The sequence below is a fragment of the Bufo gargarizans genome, chromosome 4, assembly GCF_014858855.1.
Source record: "Bufo gargarizans isolate SCDJY-AF-19 chromosome 4, ASM1485885v1, whole genome shotgun sequence".
Lineage (NCBI taxonomy): Eukaryota > Metazoa > Chordata > Amphibia > Anura > Bufonidae > Bufo > Bufo gargarizans.
In genome coordinates this window covers 462157690-462178172 of record NC_058083.1, presented here as the reverse complement: position 1 = coordinate 462178172, position 20483 = coordinate 462157690, and the positions used below count along the sequence as shown (strand labels likewise).

Genomic DNA, 20483 nt, shown 5'->3' with positions numbered 1-20483 from the left:
TCCGCGAAAAAAAAACTGAAAACGGCACAACGGCCACGGATGCACACAACGGTCGTGTGCATGAGGCCTTACAAGTAGTCTGTAGCTCCCTGTCTGGCATTTGTCTTGTTCGAGGGTCCGGCAGAGTATAAGGTAACTTTACAGTCGTGCCTAATTTATGTTTAAGAATCTGCAACCCTGATAAAGGGCTGGCAGACGAGTGCATGAGTGGTGGATGGATTTAAACCAGGATTTTAGCTTGGAATTGCTTGGGATTGTTCTAGGAGTAACTGTCTACATATTGTCATTGTCCATTGTGTGCATAGAATTTGTCAGAAAGCTACGGGAAGGGGCCAGAAGCACAGTGAAACTTTGGCTCTAAAGTAACACAGCAGGTACACCTGAAGGATAGGGTGGGGAAGCCTCTGTAGGTACACCTAAAAGATAGGGTGAGGAATAGTGATGGACAAACATCGGCTGGACAATTCGCGAATGTTCGCGAACCGCGCGTTCGCATCGCGCCCATTGACTTTAATAGCAGGTGAACCTGAAAAACTTTCAGGTCATATTTGCAGCCACCAAATACAAACTATGAGTGCACAAATAGTCCCACAACATGGACAGTGTCATACCAGAGGGGGATCATTGGCAAAAATTCCCACAGAAAATATGTATTTTAATTAGGGGCCATTTTTATGCGTCTTAAAAGGGAAACTCTCAAAATTTTTTATTTCCTATCGGTTTGATGTATACAAATGTGCAACACTCCACGTTTTTGTATCCTGCAGAGTCTATTAAAAAAATGCATACATTAACGTAAAATGTTTTTCTACCATGGAACTGTATGGTGAACGGACGCCCTTGTACAGCATAAGTCTGAGGCATTTGTTAACGCATTTTTGGTATGCATTAAATGGATGGCAAAAATAGGATGTGAACCCAGCCCTAGTGTCAGAATAAGCACCAGTACACAGCGGAGCAGCATGGCGGAGAGGGGAGGCCGCCATGTACTGACAGAGCGCTACCTGGTCCTGGTGGTCAGGGATGAGGACTTTTTCCCAAGGATCATTTTCTACTGGGAAATACAGGGCACAGTATAATACACTATAATCTATATAAAATAAAGATATTAGCCCTACCCCCGAATAATAATACAATTAGGTGGTCATTTATTATATAGAAATACGTCTACGTTAGGCGTATTTCTGACACAGATTGTGGCGCAAAGGTCCTTAGCACCACAATCTGCATATTTTTCCTACTCATGCCAGGTCTAAAAAAAGTTGGCGTGGGCAGGTAAAGGCATACAGTTATGGCCATACAGTTATTGGATACCACCGCCATACATTGACCGGATAATACCTCTGTACAGTGACCAGATAACACCACCATACCGTGACCGGATAAAAGGGTATAAGAGGGCACAGTACAGGGAATGACTAGGGGCACTACACAGGGTGTGGTAAGAGGGCACAATGCAGGGTATAAGGGGGAAGGGGCATAGTACGGGATGGGGGGCACAGTCACATGACCCTGTGACATTAGAAGGTCCTTATTGTAAATGCGGTTCATATGCCACCATAATGAGAGGCAGAGGAGTGAGACAGAGGTGTAATTATGTGGCTAGAGATTAAAAAAATTGAACTGTCGGCCAGTACAGGCCCCAAAAATTAGGCAATACGCATTCACCTGACAGCAAACAACTTTGGATTCTGTGGCTGGAGGTACATTAGGCGATCACAGGTTAAATATGTAACCATCAGCCAGTACAGGCCCTAAAAATTAGCCAATAGGCATTCACCTGACAGAAATTACTTTGGATTCTGTGGCTGGAGGTGCATTAGGTGGTCACAGGCCCCAAAAATGAGGCATTCACCTGACATAAAAGGCCTTTTATGCCGCTGTATATACATAAGGCAAGGACCATATTTTGTTCTAAGTTGTGGTGGATATGTGTGGGCTGGCATGAGGATGTTCCATTACACATGGTCATCACAGGTGTTGAATCCCTCCGAGATCCATGCCTCATTCATTTTTAAATATGTGAGGTAGTCCACATTCTTGTGAGCTAGGCGAGTGCGGTTATCGGTGACAATCCCACCTGCTGTGCTGAAAGTCCTTTCGGACAGGACACTCGACGAGGGGGCAAGCCAAGAGTTCCATAGCAAATTGTGCCAGCTCTGGCCACAGGTCAAGCCTGCTCACCCAGTAGTCAAGAGGTTCCTCGCTTCTCAGAGCGTCCACATCGGCCGTTAACCCGATGTAGTCGGACACCTGTCGGTCTAGGCGTTCCCTGAGACTGGATCCGGAGGGAGGCTGTTAATGGGTTGGCTGCAAGAATGATCTCATATCCGAAGTGACCAACACAACTTCAAACCGCCCTCTTTGCAGGCGCGGTAGGATTGGTGCCTGCACCTGTTTCGCTGTGGTTGAAAATTCCTCTGCCAGTGCCCGCAACAACAGAATGCAGCATCTCTCACAGCGAGGCCTGGAAATTCTGCATTCTGACAGCCCTCTGTGATGCTGGTAACATGTCCGCCATTTTGTGTTTGTACCGGGGGTCTAAGTACATTGCCACCCAGTACAGGTCCTTGACCTTTATGATTTTTATACGGGGGTCCCTCTTCAAACACTGGAGCATGAAGGCCCCCATTTGCACTAAATTGGAAGCGGTGGAGCGCCCTGGCTCCTGCTAATAGCCCAGAAGAATGTCATCCTCGGTCTCCTCCCAAAAACCACGGACAACACCAGGGATCCCTGAAAAGTTTAAAGCCTGTTTTTCTTGCTCCTCTTTCTTTCCCCCAGCCACCATCCTCCTCTGACTCCTCTTCAGACTCCTGCTGACTTGTCTCAAATGGACCCGAAAGCCTATGGAAGCTCTTTGGAGCGTTTCTGTGGGCTTCCAATCTGTGCCTCTGCTCCATAAAATATAGAACATGTCCTATTTTTCGCTGTTCCTTGCAAAAGGTGCACCCCTTCAAGTCAATGGGTCTGCATCCAGTGCACACGGCCAGTGCCTTGTGTATTGCGATCCTAGGGTGCATTCATGTGTTGTAGATTTCACCCTTTGCAAGGTAAAAGGTGAAATCTGTAACAAATCTACAGTTTCCACACCAAAAACACAATTTGGTGCGACTTTTGGCACTGTGGATTTTGGCCAGATCCACTGCGGTAAATGTGCAGCAGATCCAGCCTATATGGCCATACGCTTACTGCCTGATAATCCATAAATATGCAGGTGCTAATGATATTATAGAATGCTGCCTAGATTATAGCTATTCTCTACACCAGGCATGGCCAACCTGCGGCTCTCCAGCTGTTGTAAAACTACAACTCCCACCATGCCCTGCTGTAGGCTGCTAGCTGTAGTCAGTCTGGACATGCTGGGAGTAGTAGTTTTGCAACAGCTGGAAAGCCTCAGGTTGGCCATCCCTGCTCTACACTATCAATATTGGCAGTCTAATATTCTGCCAACCCAAAAAAAATAAAAACAGAAGGGCAGCACGACCTGACCTTAGGTTGTAAGGATTAGAAGTATGAGTGAATTTCTTAAAATTTGATTGGGTTTTATTTGAGTAAAAAAACAACAAAAAAAACTCAACCTAAATCAGCTAAGTGCTCCGAGTGCCTGGAAAACAGTGTTCCACTCTCTCTCTTCAAACAGAATTCTTGAATTTTCGAATCGTTTATCTCTACTTCAGATTCATAAAAAAAATGCTAATTACTATATATAATTTTATTTACACTGTACAAATCTCACCTTTGCTTTTTCTGATGAGTGGAGCAAAAGCCAAGGTGGTCCTTATGCTTCCCAGCAGGTTGACATCAAGGACTTTCTGGTATTTCTCTATTGTTAGCCATTCCACCATTCCCCACATGGATATACCAGAATTGTTCACTAGTCCCCAAAGCCCTGGAAGAAAGAAACAACAGCAACAAAAAAACATGTATAATATATACAACAAGGATTCACAGGAAATCTGTTCTACATAAGAGGTGGTCTGTTGGAGAAGTTTGACTTTAGTTGCTCGGCTGTTCTCAGGACAACCATGGTATGTTACATCTGGCTTGGAACACACCATAGAAAGCTTTAGGAATGAAGACCTAACCCATCACTGATATGGGTTGTCAACAGGGTCTGCTGACAACAGGTACCAACTAGCCAAGACCGCTAAATGTTTATCCACTGCTCATTGGCGGTAACCCGTAAACTACATGGTCATTAACAATGCAGTGATGACCGCGTAGACCCCCTGCACAGCCGCCTACCCTTAAACATATCACAGCCACACCATGTGGCCATACATTTGGGATATATTTGCATCTTGAGATTTTATTCATGTTTCTGAAGCCAAAACTTAGGCCACAAGTATAAGGCAGTTTCATTTGAAGCAGATTTTCATGCAGATTTGGGTGCCTTTCCACAAATAGTCTGCATCGAATTCTGCACATTACATGTTGATTTGCTCCAGATTTCACCCTTTGTATTGTCCAAAATAAAATCCACACAGCAATTGACATGCTGCAGATTTCAAAAACCCCATCACAGGTGAATTTGCTAGTGGAAAATATTTGCACCATGTACCGTACATGTAAAGTGCAAAGATGTAATTTCTGATCATTTGGATTCCATTTTCCATGTTAGAGGCATCATGACCTGTAAATTAAAAGATGTGTTTGGAATTAGGCTGGGTTCACATCATAACGAATGCTCGAGATCCTTTTTTTTTTTACAGGACCCTTTTTTTTTTCCGGATCAGAAGAACGGAAAATGAAACAGTGATGTGAACCTGGCCTTACTTGTGCAAGAGAGTTAGACTTTGTTTGCATATTTTGTAAAGGTCGTTTTGATTCATTGCGGATCTGGGAATTGACTGCTTCAAGGTCTGTGAAGATAGATACTTACACAGTGACAATTATAGAGCGCACGCGCTGGCTGCATTCCAATGAAGCTCTTTCTTTAAACAGTATAAGGCCTATTGCACACGACCGTATGGCTTTTTCAGTGTTTTGCGGTCCGCAAAAAACAGATCCGTAAAAAATACGGATGACATCCGTGTGCATTCCGTTTTTTGTGGAACGGAACATCTGGCCCCTAACAGAACAGTACTGTCCTTGTCCGTTATGCGGCCAATATTAGGACATGTTCTATCTTTGAATGTTGAATAAAACGGAAAAACGGAAATACAGAAACGGAATGCATTCAGGTTTTTTGTGGACCCATTGAAATGAATGGTTCCGTATACGGAATGCAAAAAAATGAACGTAAACGGAAAAAAATAAAGTTTGTGTGCATGAGGCCTAAAAGTTGGAACTTTTCAGGGAGTAGTCAGAAGCTCACCTACGAGGGGAAGCCTTGTGTGGGAACATAATCAGGAACATCTACTTGATTACTATTGTAAGGCCTCATGCACACAACCGTTGTTTTGGTCCGCATCCGAGCTGCAGTTTTTGCCGTGTGCTGTCCGCATCCGTTGCTCCGTTCAGTGGTCCGCAAAAAAATTATAACCTGTCCTATTCTTGTCCGTTTTGCGGACAAGAATAGGCAGTTATATCAATGGCTGTCTGTGCCATTCCGCAAATTGCGGAATGCACACGACGCCATCCGTGTTTTGCGGATCTGTGATTTGCAGACCGCAAAACACACAACAGACGTGTGCATGAGGCCTAAGGATGTGGGGCAAGGGACCCTAAATGTATTAGGCCCCTTGCAGATGAGCGTGTCAGGATTATGTCTGGATGCGTTGCGGATGCGTTCAGTGAAAACTGTGTGATTTCAAAACAAAGCCATTCTTATTTGTTTGCGACCGCGTTCAGTTGTTATCGCACGGGTGCAATGCGATTTACTGCGTTTTGCACGCACGTGATAAAAAACTGAATGTTTACAAACAACATCTCTTAGCAACCATCCATGAAAATCGCATCGCATCTGCACTTGCTTGCGGATGCGATTTTCACGCAGCCCCATTCACTTCTATGGGGCCAGCATTGCTTGAAAATCACAGAATATAGAACATGCTGTGATTTTCACGCAACGCCAAAAGTGATAGGTGAAAACCACTGATCATGTACACAGACCCATTTAAATGGGTCCGGATTCCATGCAGGTGCAATGCGTTTGCATCACGCATTGCACCCGCGCTTAATTCTCTCTCGTATGAAAGGGGCCTGCTATGTTGTAAATTGTATAATTACTGCAACATCTCACTTTGGTCAGTAGATGGCAGCAAAGGATAAGATGATAAAAGTCTACATTGGAGCTGCCTATCAGAGGAATACTAATAACCTATTTAGTTGGCAAAGCTGGAAAATAGCAAAATTTATGGGCTGTTTTGGACCCTTACAAGTATGATAGAAAACTGAATATGCAGGTTTGACACTGCACTTAGTAAATGACTTATTGCATCACACTCTACCTATGTAAGGGGAGGAGGTTCCTCTAGAAGCAGGAAGCGAGCAGACAGAGGCTGTGCTTGGTGCTGCTGGAAACCACAAGGGATCATCTGCTGAATCTGGAAGGGAATTGACAGACTTACGGTGGAGACTGGCGATAGCACAAAGGGGAGGTTTGCAGCGACGACCCCAGGAGTATCGTGTCTGTAGTGTCTGTATCCCAGTTCTGGAGTGGACCAGTAAATAAGAAAAAGCACCAAGAACCTGCTCAAGGAACTGCAAGTGTGGCTTTGCCGCGTCACATTACACCACACTGTTGAAGTGGCATTTGTACATACAATAACACTCCAAGTACAGTTACATTGCGGTGTACGGGCTGCAAGCTAATGCATAGCCCTAAGGGACTTATACGCCGACACCTTTCTCACTGGCTGCTCATAGGCTGTGAGCTGGAGTAAGGATTAAAGTTACAAGAGACAGACATCATTTCCCTGTGGATTACAAATAGTATTGCACAATATTTAGGGTGCACCCCAACTAGGAACTCGTCCAGGAACATGCAAGTGCAGCTAGGCTGTTTAATGGACTTTGGGGAAAACATCACATTTACTGGTTGTTACATTTACTGTTCTCTGTGTACCAATCTGTTTTATATATTCTCAGCTTCTTGTTCACTACATTGTTCAGTAAACTCAACTGCCGTGAAAGAACCGTTGTCTGTGTGGCATTGTGTACCCTCTGTACCTGTGGGCCCAGCCCTCAGTCTTCTTTCATTTGGCACTGGGAGCAGGGTATATTGATCGCCTTGCAGAACCCGAGGCGGTTTTGGCTGTGGCCCCTATCAGCCCTCCTGACGTAGGAGTAGCTCCGATCATGTGTTTGCCCACAGGGGTAATATTGAATCAGCTAGTGCAGTTTGATGGTCAAAATATTCTGTTAGAAGACTGGGCCGCACACCTTAAGAGCACCCTCAGGTTGTACAACTGGGCTCTGGATTTACAATCAGATGTGGCGCTGAACGCCTTGGAAGGGGATGCTAGATGCACTGTCATGCTACGTCCAGAAGAGAAAAGGAAGACACTGAATGCTATATTCTCGAGTCTTTCTACAGAGAAATGAGACTATTCTTCAGTTTGCCAACGCCCTCCAGGAGATCTGGTCACATGTACGTAAGAGAGAGGCCAACGGTACTAACATTCTTGGATATGGAGATCAAATCCTCCGGGACCAGTTCGCCATTGGTTTGAGTAGCGCTCCTCTTCCCCAGGCTCTCAGGTAACATATCCTGGTGGATGCTACGTTGCAGTTTCAGAAGATACAAGCTGAGGCTGTGGCCCAAGACAAGGAAGAGGCGGCTGCAGGAAGTCGAAAAACTCCCTCTGATGAGGAGGATCTGTATGAGACAGTGAAGTCACTTAGTGCATCCCTGGGAGAGATTCAGAGGCAGTTGGCACAGTTACCGGCTCCATAGATGGCCCCAGTTCAGTCAGATTACTGGAAAAGGGGTGCTGCACCCATAGGTTCCCCACTATATCGAGCAACCCCAGAGGCTGGAGTGAGAGACTCTCCCATGCACTGGGCTGGTCTGTCACCACCTACAGATGTAGGTCCTCCAAAAGCCCAGAAAGCAGTGTTAGATTTGCCGAAAAAGAGGACATATCTCCAGTCAATGCCCACAAAAGGCCCTGAATTCAGAACAGCCACCGTTAAACAGGAACCCCTCGCGGTAGTGGGGCACACCGTAGGGAAGGCCAGTTGCCAAGTTACCCCTAACGACATACAGGACCTGGTGACCAAAAGCCCCTACTTACAGGTGCAGATTGAGGAACAGATGGTAAAATATCTTGCAGATACAGGGTCGGAAGTAACCACGATGCCAGTGATTAAGAGATACTTCGACCACCTGATGAAGAGTACCGTGATCAATCTGACGGCAGTAAATCAGACGGCTGTACCTGTGTTCAGGGTGGCTTGGATGAGAATGAAGCTATGCGGACAAGATTTCGGCAAGAAGGGAGTGCTTGTAGAGAAACCAGCTCGGTATGTAGCTCCCGTCATATTGGGAATGAACGCTTTGCAGGAATTGGATGAGCTCATGTTTATAAAGGAGGGCCCAAGTTATTGGAGGAAAACGACTTCCCATAAGCCTACTCAGAGAGCATTCCAGAGGTTGATCCGGACATGCGGTATCTGCAAAAGCACTCCTGAGGGTAAGCTGGTTGGAGCAGTGTATGCCCCATATGGAAGAGCCTGCACCGTATCTCCACGACAGGAGACGATAATACGAATGCGTGACGGAAGCCGGCGGAAACTGAATGGGACATATATGCTGATAGAACCCGTGGGCGTGTCGGAAGCCAGCTGGGTCCCAGTGGTCGCAACGACCATCGTGACAGTCACAGGGGGGCATGTGTTAGTCCAGTGTGTCAGCGTACATGATCATGAAGTTACCTTTCATGCTGAAGAGAAAGTGGCTGAGTTGTATGTGCTGCAAGGAGAACAACTCACAAGGAACAAGTTTGCCCTACGGGCTGTTGAAAATGATGGCTGGACTTTGGCAGTGGACAAGAACTCTGTGGAGGAACCCACGGCTGAGTGGAAAGGTCAGTGGATCTTGGAACAAATGGAGATTGATGTAAACCAGTTCACCGCCTATCAGATGGAGAAGATTGAAGCAGTGCTATGGGAGTTTCAATCCGCCTTTTCCCGATGTGAGGAGGACTTTGGGTGCACAACGGCTATCAAAAACAAAATACCGACTGGGGATACACCCCCTATTCGAGAAAGGTACCGGCAGATTCCGCCCACTCTATACCAAGAAATGAAAATGATGCTGTCACAGATGTTAAATAGTGGAGTGGTAAAAGAGAGCCAAAGCTCGTGGGCCGCACCAGTGGTCTTGGTGCGGAAGAAGGATGGGTCCTTGAGGTTCTGTGTAGACTATCGGAAGTTAAACGCTGCCACAATAAAGGACGTTTTTCCCCTGCCTAGGATTGAAGAGTCATTGACGGCACTACAGCGTGCCAAGTATTTCTCAACTCTGGACTTGGCAATCGGCTACTGGCAAGTACCTGTGGCAGAGAAGGATAGACAGAAGACAGCCTTTATCCTACCCATGGGGCTGTAAGCGTTAAACAGAATGCCCTTCGGGCTGACGAATGCTCCAGGTACATTCCAACGCCTAATGGAACACTGCATGGGTGAACTGAACTTTGAGTCGATTCTGATCTATCTGGATGACGCGATAGTCCATGCACCTAGGTTTGAAGAACATTTGAGGAGACTTCGGCAAGTGTTACACTGGGTTCACACCAGGAGCGCTCTGTATGCGCGATTGTACCGGCGTTTGCAATCGCGCATACAGAGACAAGTGGACGCCCATTGTCGCGCGTTCCCGAAAGTCTATGTACGGGAACGCGCGACAAGACGCCCCAAAGAAGCTCATGTACTTCTTGGGGCGTCGGAAGCATTGGTTTCTCCTTGTTGAGCGTTTTACAGCGCGTAAAGGTGTGAACCCAGCGTTAGGTAGTCTCCGCTCTCATGGCCTTAAGATCAAACGAAGTGCCATCTCTTCCAAACAAGCATAGAGTATCTGGGACACCTTGTATCAGCTGAGGGAGTTCACGCTGCAGAGAGTAAGGTAGAGGCAGTGAGTAAGTGTCCGCAACCTAAGACGCTTCGAGAAGTGAAAGCATTCCAAGGATTGCCTGGTTTCTATCGTACATTTATAAAGGGCTTTGCGAAGATCGCCACTCCGCTACACGAACTTTTGAGAGGGACTTCCCAGGGTCCGAAGACACAGCCCATATCATGAAGGCTGCCACAGCTGTAAGCGTTTGACGAGTTAAAAAAAGCCCTGATTAGCACCCCATCCTGGCATATGTTCAATATGACAGACCATTCACACTCTACACTGATGGAAGTTTGCATGGACTGGGAGCAGTACTAGCTCAAAAACAAGACGGGCAGGAAAGAGTCGCGTATGCTAGTCGGTCCCTACTGGACTCTGAGCAAAATCTGGAAAATTATTGCTCCTTCAAACTCGTTAGTCTGGGCAATGACTGAACAATTCTCAGGGTATCTCACCGGGGCACAGATCCTAGTAAGAACAGACAATAACCCATTGGCCCACCTGCAGAATGCAAAGCTGGGCGCCTTGGAGCAGAGATGGATGGCTAGACTGGCAAAGTTTGATTATACCATCAAATACTGGGCCGGTAAAGACAACGCAAATGCGGATGCACTGTCTAGAGTCACCTGCAATCCATTCAGTATGCATCAGGATGTCTTCAGTTCAGTCACTGCACGGTTTTTGAACAGAGAAAATACCGCAGCGTGCATCCAAAATTCCGGAACACTTGCCAGAATCCCGGCATTATTTTCCATCCAAATGCATTAATGCTGGATCCGGACCCAAGTGTTCCGGAAAAAACGAATCCGGTTTTGCGGTCTGCGCATGTGCAGAGCTTTAAAAATTTGAAAAAGATAAATACCGGATCCGTTTTTCCGGATGACAACCAGAGAGATGGATCTGGTATTGAAATGCATTTATGAGATGGATCCGCATCTGGATCAGTCTACAAACGGTATCAGTTCGCATACAGATTGCCGGATTCGGCATGCAGTTCCGGCAACGGAACTGCCTGACGGAATCCAACAACGCAAGTATGAAAGTATTCTTTGTGTGCAACATTGAAAAATAGCTAGTTTATGGGCTGTTTTGGACCCTTACAAGTGTGATAGCAAACTGAATATGCAGGTTTGACACTGCACTTAGCAAATGACTTATTTCATCACACTCTCACTGTGTAAGGGGAGGAAATTCCTCTAGAAGCAGGAAGTGAGCAGACGGAGGCTGTGCTTGGTGCTGCTGGAAACCACAAGGGATCATCTCTGCTGAATCTAGAAGGACATGGACAGGCTCACGGTTGAGACTGGCGACAGCAGGAAGGGGAGGTTTGCAGCGATGACCCCAGGAGTGTCGTGTCATGTCTGTAGGATCCAGTTCTGGAGTGGATCAGGAAATAAGAAAAAGCACAAAGAACCTGCTCAAGGAACTGTTACTGCGGCTTTGCCAAGTCACATTACACCACACTGTTAAAGTGGCATTTGGACATACAATAACACAAGCTAATGCATAGCCCTAAGGGACTCATACGCTGACACCTTCCTATCTCACTGGCTGCTCATAGGCTGTTATATGCTGTGAGCTGGAGTAAGGATTAAAGTTACAAGAGACAGACATCATTTCCCTGTGGATTACAAATAGTATTGTGCAATACTTAGGGTGCACCACAACGAGGAAATCGTCCAGGAACATGCAAGTGCAGCTAGGCTGCTTAATGGACTTTGGGGAAAACATCACAATTAATGGTTTATTGTCAGACAGTGTTACATTTACTGTTGGTTTATTCTCTGTGTACCAATCTGTTTTATATATTCTCAGCTTCTTGTTCATAACATTGTTAAGTAAACTCAACTGCTGGGAAAGAACCGTTGTCTGTGTGGCATCGTGTACCCTCTGTACCTGTGGGCCCTTTCACTATTGCCTTAATAAAATATAATTATATATTAAATATGGTATACTGGTGTGTATAGTCTCCCTTTAAAGAGTATCTGAACCCAAAGTTGGAAAAACTCAGTATAAGGGCTCATGCACGCGCCTGTTGGTCGGCCGTTCCAAGCATTGGGGACCGCAATTTGTGGTCCCCAATGCACAGGCAACATCTGTGCGGATCCTGCAGACGGCTCCAGACCCACTAAACTTGAATGGGTCTGTGATCCGCCCACACCGCAATAAAATAGAAGAAGTTCTATTTTTTTGCTGTGCGGAGGCACGAAGCGAAGCCCAACGGAAGCACTCCGTAGTGCTTCCATGGGGTTCCGCACCAGACATTCCAGATTGCGGACCCATTCAACATTAAATCTACTTAGCTTGTTAGGTATTAGGGCTCATGCACATGGCCGTTGCCCGGCCATGCCTGTATGTTCTTTTTTTTTTGTGGTGAGGACGGATCACGGATCCATTCAAGTTGAATGGGTCTGGATCCGCCTGCAGAATGCACACAGATGTTGCCTGTGCATTGGGGACCACAAATTGCGGTCCCCAATGCACAGTACGGCCGTGTGCAAGAGGCCTTAGGCTGCGGATTTGACGCACAAAAATCTGAGTGTAATAATCAAGTGCAGGTATGCTTATAAGGGCTTATGCACACTAATGTTTTTTGGCCTGCATCCGAGCCGCATTTTTTGCAGGTCTGATGCAGACCCATTATACTTCAACGGGGCAGCAAAAGATGCTGACAGCACACCGTATGCTGTCCACATCCGTATGTCTGATCCGTGGGCTCTCAAAAATATAGAACATGTCCTAATCTTGTCAGTGAAACGGAAAAGGATAGGACATTTCTTTTACGGAGTGCTTCCGTGGTGTTTCTTTACATTGTTCCACACCGCAAATGAATATATGTCAAATTTTTGGGTGGTGCGGACAGACTACGGACCCATTCAAGTTGAATGGGTCCGGCCGCTGAGTGCACACGGAGTGCACACTGCTGGTTTCTGTTTTTTGCAGATCCGCAATTTGTGGGCAACAAAACTGGCAATGGCCATGTGCATGAGCCCTAATGCTGGTTCCACCACATTTGTGAACATAATGGCTAACCTCTTATGGTGCCTTGACAGGAGGCAGATTTAGTTGCAAGTGATAATGAGGTTCATTCATTGGAGTAGGGTTTAGAGAACGAGCCTCATTCAGATGAATAGAATCGATTTCCAGACGCAGACACAAAATTATGTAGAGGAAGTTAATACAAGGAACTTACTAATGTATTGTGATTGTCCATATTGCTTCCTTTGCTGGCTGGATTTATTTTTTCATCACAATATACACTGCTCGTTTCCATGGTTACAACCACCCTGCAATCCAGCATCGGTGGCTGTGCTTACACACTATAGGAGAAAGCACTGGCTCACTCCTATGGACCCAACTACCAGAGAGGTCGCAAGCGCGACCACCTGAATTACAGGATGGTTGTAACCATGGAAACGACCAGAGTATAATGTGATGGGAAAATGAATCCAGCCAGCATAGGAAGCAATATGGATAACAGCAATACATTAGTCATTTCCTTGTATTGACTTCCTCTACATAATAAATGCTATATGCTGAAGTGAGACAACCCTTCTACCCTGGGCCAGTTTTCACCTTCCTGCCCAGGCCATTTTTTTCAAATACAACATGTTTCACTTTATGTGGTAATAACTCTGGAACACTTTTACTTATCCAGGCCATTCTGCGACTGTTTTCTCGTGACACATTGTACTTCACAACAGTGCTAAATTTAAGTCAATATTTTTTTCCTTTATTTCTTAAAAAAAATAATCCCAAATTTACCCAACATTTGGAAAATTCTCAATTTTCTAAATTTCAATTTCTCTACTTTTAAGACAGCTAGTGATACCTCATAAAATAGTTATTAGTTATCATTCCCCATATGTCTGCTTTATGTTAGCATCATTTTGTAAATGTAATTTTATTTTTTTAGGACATTAGGAGTTTAGAAGCCATTTTTCAAATTTTCTAAAGTGATTTTGAGGGGCTTACGTAATGGAAACCACCCATAAATGACCCCATTTTAGAAACTACACCACCCAAATTATTAAAAACTGTTACAAACTTTGTTAACCCTTTAGGTGTTCCACAAGAACAATGGAAAATGGAGGTGAAATGTTTTTTTTTTTTTTGCAGATATTTCATGTAAATTTTTTCTTGCAACACAGCAAGGGTCAACAGCAAACTGAACCTCAATATGCATTACTGATTCTGCAGTTTACAGAAATGCCCCATATGTGGTGGTAAACTGCTCTATGGGCACGTGGCAGTGGTCAGAAGGAAAGGAGCGCCATAAGGATTTGGGAGGCAAATTTTGCTAGAATTGCTAGAGACCTTGACGTACCCCTACAGTGGAAACCCTCAAAGAAGTGACTACACCAAAGAATATAATAAGGGAGTACTGAGCACTTTGACCCCCTAAGCGTTTTATGGAATTTGAAAACACTTGGCTGTGAAAATGAAAAGTTTCATTTCTTCCAATAAAATGTTGCTTTAGCCCCAAATTTTTCATTTTCACAAGGGGTAACAGGAGAAAAAGCACCCCATAATTTGTTACCCATTTTCTCCTGAATACGACAACACCCCATATGTGGTGGTAAACTGCTGTGGGGGCACATGACTGGACTCAGAACGGAAGGAGCGCAATATGGCTTTTGCAGCACAGATTTTGATGGATTGGTTTATGGGCGCCATTGGTTTTTATTTTTTGAGTGGGGGCTCATTTTTTGTCGGATGAGGTGACCTTTTAATTGGTACCATTTTAGAGTACATAAGACTGTTTGATTGCTTGGTATTCCACTTTTTGTTATGCAAGGTGACAAAAAATGTTTTGGCATAGTTTTTAATTTATTTATTTTTTACAGTATTCACCTTAGGGGGCATACAATGTGATATTTTTATAGAGCAGGATGTGACGATACCTTATATATCAATCATTTTTATTTTGTTACGTTTTACACAGTAAATGCATTTTTGAACAGAATTAAATCTTGTTTTTGTGTTTTCTGACTGCCCTATTTTTTAGTATTTTTTGGGCGATTGTCTTAGGTAGAGTCTCATTTTTTGTGTGATGAGATGACAGTTTGGTACCATTTTGGGCTAAATATGCCTTTTTGATGTCTTGGTATTACGATTTTTGTGAGGGAAGGTGACCAAAAATGGCTGTTTTGGCTTTTTTCTTTTACTGCATTCACCATGTGATATTTTTATATAGCTGGTCGATACGGACGTGGCAATAACTAATATGTATGTTTTTTTTTTCCCTATTAAAAAAAAATATATAACTATTACTCAATTATGTAAAAAAAAAATTTAACTTTTTTTTTTTTCACAGCTTTTGGGGGTCTTATCCCCTGTGCAATGCATTACAATACTTCTGTATTGTAATGCATTGGCTATAAGGGGGCTGGATCTCACAGGCTTACATGGAAGGCAGCCACGATGCCTAAGGAAGGCTATAGGCTGCCTTCCCTGCCATCAGGTCCCCAGGATTTGGCCGTATTAAAACCATTGCATGCAACAGTTTATGTCCGCCCAAAACCCGGATTTTTTTGCAGTCAATGGGGATCTGGCGATGAAACAGAGGACCCAGCAACACCGGATACGTGAGTTCCGGCAAACTGCTCTGTGCCGTAACAGCCTGCCGGCTCTCTAAACGGAGATGTGGACGAGGCCTTAGCCAGTTTTCCCGATATACTTGGGCAAGTGCCTTGGGCGGCCCACAGCTGATTGTAATACTTAGGCAGGAGCCGTTCGCTCCTGATGCACCCTTACAGTAGAAACTTCCAAAAAGTGACTCCATTTTGGAAACTAAGGGATAAGGTGCCAGTTTTATTGGTACTATTTTGGGGTACAGATGATATTTAATTGCTCTATATTAAGTTTTTTGTGAGGCAAGGTAACCTAAAAATGGATGTTTTGGCACAGTTTTTATTTTTTGCAACATTCATCTGACAGGTTAGATCATGTGCTATTTTTATAGAGCAGGTTGTTACAGGTTTGTTTGTTTTCAGTTTTGCATAATAAAGCATTTATGAAAAAAAAAGTATGTTTTTGTGTCTCCATTTTCTGAAAGCCATATTTTTTTTATTTTTCTGCCGATCATCTTGTGCAGGGGCTTGTTTTTTGCAGGAAGAGTTGATGTTTTTATTGGTACCATTTTTGTGTACATATGATTTTTTGATCATTCATTATTACACTTTATGGGGTAAGGTGACCCAAAAAATTGGTAATTTTGGCACAGTTTTTATTTAATTATTTTCCAGTATTCACCTGAGGGGTTAGGTCATCTGATATTTTTATAGAGCAGATCGTTACAGACGTGGAAATACCTAATATGTATACTTTTTCTTATTTAAGTTTCACACAATAATAGCATTTTTGAAACCCCAAAAAATTATGTTTTAGTGTATCCATAGTCTGAGAGCCATAGCTTTTTTATTTTTTGACCGATTGTCTTAGGTAGGGTCTTTAGCACTTTAGCACAATAATAGCAATTTTGAAGCAAAAAAATTACATTTTAGTGTCTCCATTGTCTGAGAGTGATAGCTTTTTTTATTTTTTGACCGATTGTCTTAGTTAGGGTCTCATTTTTTGCGGGATGAGGTGACTGTTTGAGTGGTAATTTTTGGGGGGCATACAGTTTTTATTTTTTACGGTGTTCACCTGAGGGGTTAGGTCATGTGATATTTTTATAGAGCTGGTTGTTATGGACGTGTAAATACCTAATATGTATACAAATTATGTTTTAGTGTCATGTTCTGAGAGCGAGTTTTTTATTTTTTAAGCGATTTTCTTTTGCAGGGGCTCATTTTTTGCGGGATGAGGTGACGGTTTTATTTGTATCATTTTGTGGGACATACGCCTTTTTGATCTCTTGGTGTTGCACTTTTTGTGATGTAAGGTGACAAAAATTGCTTTTTTTGACAGTTTTTATTTTTTATGGTGTTTATCGGACAGGGTGGATCATGTAATATATTTATAGAGCTGGTCGTTACAGACGCGGCGATACCTAATATGTGTGTTTTTTTTATTATTATAAAATCAGGGGAAAAGGGGCGTTTTTCTTTTTTTCACTTAAAACTTATTTTTTTTAAACAGTTTTTAACATTTTTTTTTAACTTTATTTCTGACTAACTTTTGGGGGTCTGATCCCCTCTGCAATGCATCTGTATTGTAATGCATTGCCTGTTAGTGTATTACACAGAGTAATACACTAACAGGTTGCCTAGGAGACCCAGCCTGAGGCTAGATCTCCTGGGCACCTGTAGAAGGCAGGTCCCGATGCCGTGCAAGGCATTGGGCAGCGTCTGCACGGCATCGGGCTGCCTTCTCACCCATTGGGTCCCCGCCTGTCACGACCCTTGGTCATGGTCGTGACTCCTTAGGAGCCGCATGCAGTTGTCCGCGGTTTGGTGTTGTGTCAACCGCAGCTGGGGGCACTTAGTGGTTTGCCTCAGGTGCGGTTGCCGCGGACAACAGGCATGCGTGCGGTTGCCCTTGGCAACGTGTGTTTGTGTGCACTTCCTTTGTCTGTTTGTTGTACACGAGGTCATGTGTGTATGCACTTAGACACCTCCCTTCACTTGCGGTTGTCCGCGGCAACGTCTGGTGTTGTATGCATGTGGTGGCAGTGTCTCGGCCTGCTGGCTGTTCTTCAGGACACGGTTGCCACGTATGCCGTTGCCGGCGGTAACAGGTGAGTGTGTTTGTGTGCTTTTCCCTTTGTGTGGCTTCACTACCCTGCCTGGTGTAGGAAGGGTTAACTCCCTTTCTGTGTGTGTGAGACACTGGGTGTGTCTGTGTGGGTGTGGCCTCTTAGGCCTATATAGCCTCAGTGTTTGGCATGTGTCAGTGTGTTGCTTCAGCCATGCTTAGCTGGAGCAGCCTCCTGCGTATATAATCTGCCAGTGGGGGCCACCCTTGTGGTTATAGGTTTATCTGTGAAGTTTATGTCTTGATGTTCAGTTGATGTTTTCCTTTGTCTTTGTTTATTTGCAACTACGGATGTCCTGGTTACCTGTGTGTTATGTGTGCAGTGTCCTCTAGTTGTTCTGTGGACATTAGTAGTGCATGCATGGGTTCCAGTCAGCGTGGCTGTGACAGGTACGTGTGGAACTAGTAGTTCGCCTGTCATATCTGTATGTTGTATGTGTTTCCCCATTCCTTGTAGCTTGGCCAGTGAGACCCCTGTTCCTCCGTGTCCAGAAGGAACAGGCCGTCTTACCTTGACTCCTAGTTCAGAGACCGGTCGGAGGGTGAGTTAGGGATCCGAGGTTCCTTAGTATGGGCCCTCCTACCTTCAAGGTCGGCCCATGCAGCTAGGAGTTAGGGTCAGGTTAGGGACGCTTTAGGAGGTGACCTGCTCCCTAATCCTGTTGTCCTGGCCGAGCAGCCTAACATCTTCTGGCATCGCACGGCTGAGGGTTATCCCCATCCTCAGCCGTGACACCGCCACAGCAACGCGGGGACCCAATGGGCTCCCTCACCCGCAGCAAACCCCTACTATGTAGCGGTCAGAGCTGAATGCGGCATAGAAGGGGTTAATGCACCGGCATCAGTGTTTTCACCGATGCCGGTGCATATAGCACGTGTCCGTCTAATGGGAACAGCCCGAGCAGCTCACCATAATAGTACTACGCTGGTCAGCAAGTCACATCCCACTGCGCCGTACTATTACACCGCTGGTGGGGAAGGGGTTAACAATAAATTAACCCAGACAAGGGAGGTCCTAGAAGCCCCAAAATATTATTATTGGCCCCCAAGCAACCTGGCAAATCTATCTTGCCTCCAGCCGTAGAACACCGGGGTCTCATTAGGGCTAAGGTGCACTGGCAGACGTACCCACCTCGGCCGTCTCCCTCTTAAATGTGGGCCTGACGGACCCGCCTCCTTCCCCTGCAATAAGTCTGCCACCTGCTCCTGCAGTCACCCCGGACCATTTCCTCCATGGACTCCATAGGCGAGAGAAAGCTTCTCCTCTCAATGTGCGATTATAAAATGGCGCCCGTCACCCTAATCATCCCCTTTTTAAAGCCTCAACCCCTCCCCTAGTGACACATTCCCCTCTCCCTCTAACGTTAACCCTTGCATCACCCATCCCCACCAAAATTTAATCATGGGGCCTCCCCTTAGGCTGAAGCCCAGTACAGCCTTACTTAACTTCTACACTTTGAGCAAGTCATTGAACTTGGCAGATGGCCAGTCACCATCTTCTCATTGCTTTTCACTTAGGAAATTTAAACACAAAATACAGTCTTGAACCAGATTCTCTAAAATGGCTACCAGGGAAAAGCTGAAAGCGCCTTCATCAGTGTTTTGCAGACCTCAACTCCAGTCCTCAGGACCCACAGAATGAGTACCTGTGGTAAGTCCTGACGCACTGACATTAAATAGATCACCTGCTTGCTTAGTACTAAGGAAATCCTGACAACATGATCAGCAAGTCAGTCCTGACGACTGGAGTGGAGGAACACAGGGGGAGAGTTATCAAAACTGATGCAAAGGAACACTGGCTTAGTTGCTCATAGCTATCAATCAGAGTCCACCTTTCATTTTTCAGAGCTCCTTGGATGATATGAGCAACTAAGCCAGTGTTCCTTTGCACCATTTTTGATAAATCTCCCCCATAGACTTGTACAGTCTTTCCTTTTGTGATCCACCTCTGACTTCAAAAATTGTATCAAATACCCTGAGCATGTGACAGCAGCCTAATAAATCTCTTACCTTTATCAGGGAGGTTATCCAGCACGTACTGTTTCACCTGTTCCACCTCCTTATCACTGGTTACATCCAGCCTGATGACTTTCACCTGCCCGGGGGATGCATGAGTCATCAGGGATTGAGCTCCTTCTCCATCTGGAAACAGGCAGGTAGCAAAGACTGTGAAGCCCATATCAAGTAGACGGTGTGCCAGCTGGTTTCCAAACCCTGAATCGCAGCCTGTTATGAGCACCGCTCTTCCCCGTGGATCCAACACAACATGTTTGTTTCTCATCCATGTATGGATGGCAATAGCGGCTAGTCCAAAGAGCAATAAGTATACAAGGATCTGTGATTCAAGGAAGGAAGAAAACAGCCAAGAGATGGGAAGCATAGCTCCAGCTGCAGTCTGCTCTCCTCAGACCAGGAAATGCAATGCTTAGCCTCAGTCACACACCAGAGGAAGGCTCCTCCCCTCTCCCAATGTTTTTATTTATTTTATTTTTTATTTTTAAACAACGGTATTACCATACAAAATAAAAACATCAAAATTGTCAGCTACTCCCCTCTCATTATGGCTATACACCCTAAATGAGATTAGGAGAAGCCTGCATACATTAGTGCATAATGCCTTGAGGTTAAACCACTGGAATAGAAAAATACTTATGGTCAGGGCCGTCTTTAACGCGGGGCAAAAGGGGCAGCTTACCCGAGCCCAGTTGCTCCTGAAGGGCCCAAGGCAGCAGCCTCTTGAGCCTTGCTGGCCAGTGACGTAGCGTAGGGGGGCCGTTGCCCC

The 20483-nt window shown here is 45.0% G+C and overlaps 1 protein-coding gene across 1 annotated transcript in view; it reads right to left on the bottom strand.

Annotated features, from left to right (window-relative positions):
* LOC122936129 (D-beta-hydroxybutyrate dehydrogenase, mitochondrial-like) overlaps window positions 1-20121 on the bottom strand; it is a 43080-nt gene extending 22959 nt beyond the window's left edge. Inside the window, exons 1-2 of the mRNA XM_044292155.1 lie at window positions 19712-20121; window positions 3740-3892 (exon numbers count right to left, since the gene is read on the bottom strand). Coding sequence (XP_044148090.1) covers window positions 3740-3892; window positions 19712-20081 — 523 coding nt within the window. The 5' untranslated portion in view covers window positions 20082-20121. The remainder of the gene's footprint in view (window positions 1-3739; window positions 3893-19711) is intronic.
* Window positions 20122-20483: the final 362 nt, after the last annotated feature.